This window comes from Octopus sinensis, linkage group LG3 (assembly GCF_006345805.1).
Source record: "Octopus sinensis linkage group LG3, ASM634580v1, whole genome shotgun sequence".
In the NCBI taxonomy this organism is placed as follows: domain Eukaryota; kingdom Metazoa; phylum Mollusca; class Cephalopoda; order Octopoda; family Octopodidae; genus Octopus; species Octopus sinensis.
The window spans coordinates 37,129,546-37,140,994 of record NC_042999.1 but is presented as its reverse complement, the minus strand read 5'-3'; the positions used below and the strand labels follow the sequence as shown (position 1 = coordinate 37,140,994).

At 39.9% G+C, this 11,449-nt stretch overlaps 1 protein-coding gene across 1 annotated transcript in view; it reads right to left on the bottom strand.

The window, feature by feature from the left end:
• Nucleotides 1-999: 999 nt before the first annotated feature.
• The window catches only part of LOC115209794 (ribosome biogenesis protein BMS1 homolog), a 64,650-nt gene continuing 54,200 nt past the window's right edge, over nucleotides 1,000-11,449 (bottom strand). Inside the window, exons 22-25 of the mRNA XM_029778333.2 lie at nucleotides 10,709-10,856; nucleotides 7,678-7,853; nucleotides 2,033-2,185; nucleotides 1,000-1,508 (exon numbers count right to left, since the gene is read on the bottom strand). Coding sequence (XP_029634193.1) covers nucleotides 1,290-1,508; nucleotides 2,033-2,185; nucleotides 7,678-7,853; nucleotides 10,709-10,856 — 696 coding nt within the window. The 3' untranslated portion in view covers nucleotides 1,000-1,289. The remainder of the gene's footprint in view (nucleotides 1,509-2,032; nucleotides 2,186-7,677; nucleotides 7,854-10,708; nucleotides 10,857-11,449) is intronic.

Genomic DNA, 11,449 nt, shown 5'->3' with positions numbered 1-11,449 from the left:
TTATTTTTAGTGAGTGATTGACAGACGGGTTGTTATGTATGTGTGAATGGCTTCAGTCACACACACACACACACACACACACGAGCATGTATGCGTACAAAACACATACATGCAATGTGTGTGTGTGTTGCCCGTGTATATATATATATATATACACACAATATAAACGATATTCTCCATTTCTCCACGAATTTCCAAATTAGCTGAATCCATTGCTCTACTCATAGCAATATATAGTTGGTCGTGCGTGAACATGGCAGAGAGCAGAGGTTACCAGAGCAAAAGACCTACGTGTTGACTGTAGACACGCTTCTTCGCAAACGATCGGCTATCATTTTGTAAGCAATGTTTCTTCCTGTTACAAAACTTACGTCAGCCTTAGGCTGACCAAAGCCTTATGAGTGGATGTGATAGATGGAAACTGAAAGAAGCCCGTTGCGTGTGTGTGTGTGTGTGTTTGTCCCCTCACCATCACTTTGACAACCGATGTTGGTGTGATTGCATTCTTGTAACTTAGCAGTTTGGGCAAAAGATACCGATAGAATAAGTACTAGGCTTACAAAGAATAAGTCTTGGGGTTGATTTGCTCGACTAAAGGCAGTGCTGAAGCATGGCCGCAGTCAAATGACTGAAACAAGTAAAGGAGTAAAAGAGCTGCTACCCAAGGACAAAAATCATATTACACAGTGTTATTTGTCCCAATAAAATTTACCTCAGATAGACTAACAAAAAAAAAATAAATAATAATGAAAAAAGCACCAGAATAAAGTGATGTTCAATTGATAGGAAAAAAGACTAAATGGAGTAGAGAAGTAGAAGAGGTGGGAAAATCATAATGAGAGAATGGAGCATTCGGATTTGACAAGCATTATATTGTTAAGCATTTATTTTTAACCACAAGATAAGTTATCTTTAGACAAATTATCTTTCTCATTATTTACAACCATTCTTTCTCTTCTTTTCATTCCATTTCCTTATGAAAGAAATACAATGGAAGCATTTAATTGCAAAATAAATATAATTCTTCATATTTTTTTTTTTATTGAACCTGTACAGTGATAAAAACCAATGTAATGACACATATATGGAGTCATTAAACCATTGCATTCAGTTCCACTGCTGATAGCAGAACAGACATTTCCTTTAGTTCTCTTGTACAAAGACAAACAAACACCACTGCCATTATTCTGGACATTTTTTGCAACAAGTGACTATCTCCCCACCTGATCCCACTTTCATACACTTCTCTCTCTCTCTCTCTCTCTCGCACACACCACACACACTTTCCTTCAATTCATTTTTTTCTCTTCCAAAGCTTCTTTCTGTTTTTCCATTTTTCCTAATCTGCGGTAGACAACTTTCTTTATGTCTTTCAATCGCTGAACTTTCTTCTCCTCTTCTTTGGCAAGAACTGCACGGTGTTTGTCGACCCTCTCCCGCATCTTCATCCGTTCCTCTCGTTCTTTATGCTTGTGTAGCTCTCTAAACATCTTCATCAATTTGGCAACCTATTAACGAACAAACAAAGACAGTACAGAATTATTAACTATAAATATAACACTTTAATTTTATTCTGAAAAAAAAAACAAAAAAAAAAATCAAAATTATTCAGAATATAGACGCAGGAGTGGCTGTGTGGTAAGTAGCTTCCTTACCAACCACATGGTTCTGGGTTCAGTCCCACTGCGTGGCACCTTGGGCAAAAGCCTTCTACTATAACCTCAGGCCGACCAAAGCCTTGTGAGTGGATTTGGTAGATGGAAACTGAAAGAAGCCCATCGTATATATATGTATATATATATGTATGTGTGTGTATATGCTTGTGTGTCTGTGTTTGTCCCCCCAACATCGCTTGACAACCGATGCTGGTGTGTTTACGTCCCCATAACTTAGCGGTTCAGCAGAAGAGGCTGATAGAATAAGTACTAGGCTTACAAAACATAAGTCCTGGGGTTGATTTGCTCGACTAAAGGCAGTGCTCCAGCATGGCCACAGTCGAATGACTGAAACAAGTAAAAGAGTAATATCTTACCTTAGCTTCTTTGGGATCTTTTACAACAGCAACTCTCTTGTAGGGTACCTTTCTGGGGGCAATATTCTTCTCGGTACTCTTAAAAGGTAAAGCCTGTTTCAAATCTTGAGGGATTTTAAATGGCTTCATTGGTTTCTCCTTACGCTCCACTTTCTAAAAAACAAACAAACAGAAAAAAAAAAGATAACAAATGAGAAATAGTGGAGTATATAATTATTTCTGATAAGCATTTTATCTATCTTTATGTTTTAAGTTCAAATTCTACCAGGCTAACTTTGTCTTTCACCCTTTCAAGGGTTGATAAATATGTATCAGTTGAGAATAGGAGTTGATGTAACCGATTTGCACCCTCCCCCAAAATTGCTGGCCTTGTGCCAAAATTTGATACCAATATTATCTCTGATAGGGGTTTCTGAAAACATCATCATCATTTAACATCTACTTATCCATCCTTGCATGGGTCAGACAGAATTTGCAGAGGCAGATTTTCTGTGGCCAGATGCCCTTCCTGTCTCCAACCTTTACCTGTTTCTAAGCAAGATATTTCCCCCATGACAGGCATGTTTTTCACCAAAAAATTGGAAACAAACAACATCATTTGCATAATGGCAATGCTCGTTTCAGCCATCATGTGATGTCAAGTTATGGGTACACACACAAACATGCAAGCACACACATATATACACACACACAAAATATCATTATCTAACATCCACTTTTCCATGCTTGCATAAGTTAGACAGATTTTTTTGAGGCAGATTTTCTATGGCCAGATGCCCTTCCTGTTGCTAACCCTCACCTGTTTCCAAATAGTACCCCATAGCCAGAGATGTTTCCAAATAGTACCCCATAGCCAGAGATGTTTCCAAGGAAGATTGGAAATGAAGGATAATGCTTGTATGACAGCGATGCCCATTTATAACTATCACAGAACATCAAGACACAGGTATGCACACACACACACAAAGACACATATTCAATAGGCTTCTTTCAATTGCTGTCTACCAAATCCAAGGTGGAGGCGCAATGGCCAGTGGTTAGGGCAGCGGACTCGCGGTCGATTCCCAGACCGGGTGTTGTGAGTGTTTATTGAGCGAAAACACGTAAAGCTCCACAAGGCTCTGGCAGGGATGGTGGTGATCCCTGCTGTACTCTTTCACCACAACTTTCTCTCACTCTTACTTCCTGTTTCTGTTGTACCTGTACTTCAAAGGGCCAGCCTTGTCACTCTCTGTGTCACGCTGAATATCCCCGAGAACTACGTTAAGGGTACACGTGTCTGTGGAGTGCTCAGCCACTTACACGTTAATTTCACGAGCAGGCTGTTCCGTTGATCGGATCAACCGGAGCCCTCGTCGTCGTAACCGACGGAGTGCTTCCACCGAATACAAACACAAGGTATTGGTCAGCCCACAGCTGTAGTAGAAGGCACTGCTCAAGGTGCTGCACGGTGAGACTGAACTTGAAGCCACATAATGCAAGCTTCTAAAGCACAGCCACACCTACCCATTTTATTTATTCATTCATTTGCTTTGCCTGTTTGCCATGCATGTATGGCTTAGACGGAAGGGAACGGAGGCAGGATATTTACAGTGAGATGCACTTTTTGCCACCAATCCTTAACTCCTTTTCAAGAAATGGCTAGATTTTTTTAATCTAGAGGAATTCAAAAGCACAGAATTAGCAGAGGATTTGTTGAAAGGAAATACCAGTAAACATCACCAGAAATCCTGATATCACCAACTATAACTGAACTGCAATTGGTGATGTCAGTCTGCAGTTCAGTTTTCTCAGAGTCACTGATATGTATACACACACAGATACACACATGTATACAATTAATATATAGTGTGGTAAGTAGCTTGCTAACCAACCACATGGTTCCGGGTTCAGTCCCACTGCGTGGCATCTTGGGCAAGTGTCTTCTGCTATAGCCCTGGGCCGACCAATGCCTTGAGAGTGGATTTGGTAGACGGAAACTGAAAGAAGCCTGTCGTATATATGTATATATATATGTGTGTATTTGTGTGTCTGTGTTTGTTCCCCTAGCATTGCTTGACAACCGATGCTGGTGTGTTTACGTCCCCGTCACTTAGCGGTTCGGCAAAAAAGAGACTGATAGAATAAGTACTGGGGTTACAAAGAATAAGTCCCGGGGTCGATTTGCTCGATTAAAGGCGGTGCTCCAGCATGGCCGCAGTCAAATGACTGAAACAAGTAAAAGAGAAAAGAGAAAAAGAGAAATATCATACTTTAACCAAAGCCACCTCCTTCGATACTAAACACACCCCCACCTCAGTTAAGGAGTTTTGTCTTACAAGTTACATGGTGACCAGGTTACAGTCTGATTTGGCTTGGTTTCTACAGCTGGATGCCCTTCTTAACATCAACTACTCTACAGTGTGTGCTGCGTGCTTTTAATATGCCACAGGCAGAGCGCTCTTATGCAACACTGGCACAAGTGCCTTTTACATGACACTGGCACAGGACTTTTGCAGGCCAATTCACTTCACCAGGATATGCAGCCTTAACACTTCAGCTGTGGAATTCTCTCATAAGGTTTGATTAGCCAAACAAGCTGAACCTGAAACCACATAGTTGAAAAGCAAACTTCTTAACCACACAGCTATGCATGTGACTATATCTACTAAATATTACAATAAATAAGATTTTGTGTTATTCTTTCTTGTCTTGAGACAGCATTCACCCGGAGTGGGTTGAGCTGGCTTCATTCATCCTCAATGCTGCATCTCTCACAAATGCCAACCAGACCTGGCGGTTTTAGGCTAACTCCTTATTCCAGCGGCGAACGCCGTAGATAGGCGGGCCTAGGTTGGGTTCCAGATCAGCCTTGACTGTCATCAGCCAGGTTTTTCATTGTCCACCCCATTGCTTTCGCCAACCCTGAAGGGGAGCTGGGCAATTGCTTCGTAGATATGAATTCTCCTGGTTGACGACAGAGGGCATTCTGTGTCATTGGGGTTTTATATCAATTATTAGGAGATGATCCACCAAACCAACAACACAATCACTATCTATGCATATATGTTACTGCAGTTTGATTGATCCATATGTAAAGCTGACCTTGAAAAGATTCGATGTGTCAAACAAAAGAACTTAGCAACTTTAAGCTAGAAAGCAATTGTCTGTCTCACAGAATTTCACATAATAGTTCATTGTTGAAATATATTCATTTGTCTGTTTAATATCAGTCTTTCCATACTAGCATATGTTACACAGGAACATATTTGAGACAGCATGTTACAACTTTAACCTTCTAAAGGCATAGGTGTGTCTGTGTATGGTTAAATAATTTGCTTCCCAACCTCATGGTTTCACGTTCAGCATGGTGCCCTGAGCAAGTGTCTTCTACTCTACCCCCATGCCAACCAAATCCTTCTAAGTGAATTTAGAATGTGGAAGCTTAATGAAGCCTTTCGTATATGTATGTGTGTGTGCATGTATGATTTTGTGTCTCTGCCTAGACATCTTGGTTGTAAGCAAGTGGCACTATCATACAAGCAGTGTCCTTCATTCATTTCCAGTCTTTTTTTGAAAACATATCCAACCAAGGAAGAATATTATCTCACTTGGTAACAGAAAAAGCATCCAACTATAGAAAATCAACTTCAACAAATTCCACCTGAGCCATGCAAACATGAAAAGTAGCTGTTAAAACAGTACTGCTACTGCCGTTATTATTGTTGTTGTTGTGGTGGTCATGAAGAGGTTTTTTTTTTTTTTTATTTTAATGGCCTTCCAAGGTGCACAGTGACCAGTCATAATGTCAATCGGGATTGTAAGCATCACATCACCATTTTGCTTGGACATCATCATCATCATCATCATCGTTTAACATCCGTTCTCCATGCTAGCATGGGTTGGACGGTTCAACCGGGGATCTGGGAAGCCAGAAGGCTGTACCAGGCTCCAGTCTTATCTGGCAATGTTTCTACAGCTGGATGCCCTTCCTAACGCCAACAGTGTCAAGCAAAGCCATGGAATGCCAACATCCTATGCATGCAAGTATAGATATATACATGTGTATAATACATGTAAGTCTGCGTGTATACATGTATGAATATATACATTGTGTGTGTGTGTGTGTGAGTGTGCACACACATGTACATGCATGTATAAATAGACATGAGAAATTAGCCAGTCCAGGGCTATAGTAGAAGAAGACATTTGAATAAGCTGCTGCACAGAGGGACTGAATTTGAAATCATTTGATTGAGCAGTAAATTTCGTAACTGCACAGCCAGACATATCTTTACACAGAGAGAGAGAGAGAGAGAGAGTGTGTGTGTGGTGTGTGTGTGTAACAAACATATTCTCACCCCAATAAGTGTTATATTGTATATTCTATTTTTGTGTTTACTTATAAGTTATGAGGAGACCTGTTGAGTCAAGTTCATCAACATCAAAAATTCGAATGGTAATTGTAGTTAAGACACCAGTGCTGGTGACACGTAAAAGCACCGTTCGAGCGTGGCAGTTACTAGCGTCGCCTGACTGGTGTCCGTGTCGGTGACATGTAAAAGCACCAACCGATCATGGCCGTTTGCCAGTCTGTGCTGGCTCCTGTGCCGGTGACACATAAAAAACACCCACTACACTCTCGGAGTGGTTGGCGTTAGGAAGGGCATCCAGCTGTAGAAACACTGCCAAATCAGACTGGAGCCTGGTGCAGCCTCCATGGCTTACCACACCCCGGTTGAACCATCCAACCCATGCTAGCATGGAAAAAAGACGTTAAATGATGATGATGATGAAGCCAATGGTACTATGAAGGATCATATGATGGATGTATTGTTTTTTTTCTTTACTTAAAAAGGTTAGTTTCCAACATATTTAATGTAGCGAATGTATACCATGTATCTTTTGGTTTTTAGAATAGATATTACGACCGTTATAAATGAGCATCGTCATCATACAAGCAATGTTGTTTGTTTCCAGTCTTCCATGAAAAAAATGAATGACCATGGGGGAAATACTGCTTGGAAACAGGTGAGTGCTGGCAATGGGAAGAGCATCTGGCTGTAGAAAATCTGTCTGAACCATGCAAGTGTGGAAAAGTGGATATTAAATGATGATAATCATGATGAAGAAGAGACTGTTTGGCTGCATGTCATTAAGTAGCAACTAAAGAGGTTGGTGTCAGGAGGGGCATCCAACTATAAGAGATTACCACAAGAAGTCTTGTCCAACTCATGCCAGCTGATACAAGTGGACATTAAAACAATGCACACTCACATACTTCCACCTGAACATACATATACACACCACATACATATATACATATACACACCACATACAAATACTCATACAACTATCCAATAAGCAAACAAGAGCCAAGAGATAGACTCAGCAATAGTTGCTTGATCTACTAGAAATAGCAGCCAAACTGCTTTCAATTCAGATGCTACTGTCTCAAAAGACAGAAGAATATATTGGATGATGTAATCATAGATACACAAGTCTGAAAAAAGAAAAAAAGATGACGTAAGCCATAACACTTTTGATCATAGGTTCTCCACTCAGAGCTGACCTGGAGTTAGACAACATTCATTCATTTACTTATTCACCACTGACAAAAACATTTCCACACACACACAGAGGAATTCTAAAAGACTCATTCTTACCTTATAAAATGAATCACTATTATGCGGAACAGGAACATTCTCTTCTTTTCGGATCTGTCCTACTGTTCTCATACCTCTCCAAGACATCTTTTCACTTGGTGATAGAAGCAGGGATGTAACAGTGTTGTAGAATCTTGGGAGGTCAACAGGATACCAGGTTCGGACAAAGACAATATCTGAAATGGCCAAGGATATTTTTTTTTTATTTATTTATCAAAACTTTATTTGACAATTCTGCAGTTTGTTTTGTTTGTTTTTTTATTACTAAACCATCAAACATTATAAGTTTTGTGAGATCTGTCCATCTGTAATATAACTTCTGGTTTGGTTCACAACTCCCCACTTCCTCTCTCTCTCCTTCTATATGTATGTATACATGTATATACACACATTTCTCAACACTATTGTTAAAGACAGAACAAAAATATGAATCACTATTCTATCCAGGTCTCTTTCTCTCTCTGGCTTTCTTGGTATGGCACACATATACACACAAGTACATACATACAAAAATGACAACAGTATTATCTGTCTGTATGTATGAGGCATTCCTTGGTAAGATTGTTAAAGACATTTAGCTAACTCATTTTTTTATTTCTGAAAAATAGTAGAGTAATTATTTTCTTACAATCATTTTTATCTTCTATTGCTTAATTCTTTCTGGAATACATGCATCATCATCATCATCATCATCATTTAACACCTGTTTTCCATGCTGGCATGGGTTGGACAGTTTGACCAGAGCTGGCAAGCAGAAGAGTTGCACGAGGTTCTAGTCTAATCTGGCCCCTGATTTCAGCCTGATTTCTATGGCTGGATGCCCTTCCTAACACCAACCACTTTACAAAGTGTGCCAGGTGTTTTTCATGCAACACCAGCACAGGTGCTTTTACATGGTGCCAGCATGGGCACTATTATGTGTCGTCGGCACGGGAGCTTTTTACACGGTGCCAGCCTATATTTCAATGTAGCAAAGAATTACCGATTCCAGACATAGAAGTTGGATGTAGAAATTTTATGGGAATCAGACTGAGACAATGAATGTTATCAATTGGCATCAATCATCGTCAAGCAAACGTCATCTTGAAAGAAATCCAGCTCAACCTGCTGACAGGTGAGAGGGGTCAGCCACTAGAGGAAATGGATGAAAAAGAATAATGAAACCTGGTTGGTGGGGGTGATGTGTGGGTGTGAGGCAAGATAACTGTGTGCCCATAGGCCAAATCAGACCTGCACAACTCCACAAGTTAAATGGTGGTGATGATCCTAAAATGGACTTAAGGCCAAATAAGTCTGTCAATTGAGTAGGGAGAGCTTCACATCAATGAGCAGAGGCCTGTGCGCTGGAATGTCATCATGAGGAAAGACCTGAAATAGTGCACATTCTCTCCTCATGACCCTTGAAATCTATTTTGAACTGACTGCACCTGCACAAACAAGCAAGCTGTTTTCAAGTCTATTGCCAGCTAACCAGAACGACTGAGCTTTCTTCAGTTTGTCAGACTGATATATTCCACTTCACAGTCTAATGGTTTACAATGAAAAAATAAATGCAGTAATGGAAAAAAAAATCTACCTATGTAAGCAATGAAATACAGGTATAAATATAAGGAATAATGTAGGCCTGGCTGTATGGTTAAGAAATTTGCTTTGCAACCATGTGAGTTCGGGTTCTATCTCACAGTTATGGTGCTTTGGGTATCCGTCTTCTACTTTAGCCTCAGGACAACCAATGCCTTGTGTGCAAATTTGTTAGATGAAGACTACATGAAGACTTCCCTTGATGCTATAATACAAACTTTCTATTTAACCCTTAACCTGGCCATACCCAGACCAAATATTGTACCTGGTTTATGCCCAAACTGGCCTGATCTGGCCACTCACACCTACCCTACAATGTCATTCTAAAAATATAAAATCACACCATTGTAATCTTGAAGCTCTGAGATGATGCTTGATTAAGTGAAAATAATGTGAATGAATAAGCTTGGCAATGACAGGATAATCTGAATGCTAAACGGTTAAAGCAATTTAAATTAAAACTTTCCTTAAAATTTCATGTTAATTTATATTTCAAACATTGTTTTAATAATGATTAAATCATTTTATTATATTATTCATTTTATTATATTCTTTTTATTATACTATATTTTTTTATTATATTATATCATTATTATATCATTATAATATATATGATATTATATAATATTATATAATAATTGTATACTATATATAAAATGCACCAATCCGACCATGGCCGTTGCCAGCCTCGCCTGGCACCTGTGCGGGTGGCACGTAAAAAGCACCCACTACACTCACGGAGTGGTTGGCGTTAGGAAGGGCATCCAGCTGTAGAAACATTGCCAGATAAGACTGGAGCCTGGTGCAGCCTTCTGGCTTCCCAGATCCCGGTCGAACCGTCCAACCCATGCTAGCATGGAGAACGGACGTTAAACAATGATGATGATGATGATGATTATAATAATATATTATTATATTATGTTTTATTATATTCATTTTATTATATTCTTCATTATTTTCAAAATTAATAGAAATGACCTCGCTCGAATTTTTCACATGCCAGCGAGGTCATCGCCAGTACCACCTGACTGGCCCATGTGTAAAAATTCGAGCGAGGTCGTTGCCAGTACTGCCTGACTGGCCCCCGTGCCGGTGGCATGTAAAAGCACCCACTACACTCTCGGAGTGGCTGGTGTTAGGAAGGGCATCCAACTGTAGAAACTCTGCCAGATCAAGACTGGAGCTTGCTGCAGCCATCTGGTTTGCCAGCCCACAGTCAAACCGTCCAACCCATGCTAGCATGGAAAGCAGATGTTAAATGACGATGATGATGATGAATAGAAACAAAGGCAGTGCATTCCAACAGGGATATAGTATGGAGAAGGTTAAGGAGATAAATGACTCTTGAGTTAAGTTCACTCAGAAACTACTGTGTCAGCTCAACAACAGAAACATGACCTTCACAATGGAGCATAAAAAAATTATAGGATACAAGCAAAAAAATACAAACCACTCATAACAATCTTATCCTCAAATGTTGCTCTAAAGGCACCAGGCGGATTTTTAACAGCTTTTTTAATTTGGCCTCTCACACCACTGACAGTTCGAAGACAAGCACCAGTGAATTTAGCAACTTCAAGAGGAGTGTTGAACATATCCTGCATTGGGGAAAAAAAAAGAGCACAATGTATTTATGTGTGTATGAGTACTTTAAACTCTAACACCTGACAACTCTCCCTCTCTTAAATTTTCTCCCCACTTCAAGCACTTTTCCCCTTTCTTGTTCTTTTCCAGTCTTGCAAGCTACTTGACAACCTCACTACAGCTAAAGGCATGGAAGTAGCACCAGTACATGTTATAAAGTGGTTGGTGTTAAGAAGGGCATCCAGCTGTAGAAACCATACAGAAACAGACATTGGCACCTAATGCAGCCTTGCAGTTCACCAAATCCTGTCAAACCAGCCAACCAATGTTAGCATGGAAAACAGACATTAAATTTGATGATGCTGGTGATATATACATATCAAGGAATATGCGATAGCTATAAATAAGGAACGATTTCACTGTCCAGTTATATAACATATAGAACAGACAAACATTAACACATACATCATCAGCATTGCTATCATCATCATCATCACTTTATGTTTGCTTCCCATGTTGGCATGGATTGAACGGTTCAACAGAATCTGGCAAGTCAAAGGACTGCACCGTGCTCCAATGCCTCACTTGGTTTCTAAAGCTGGATGCC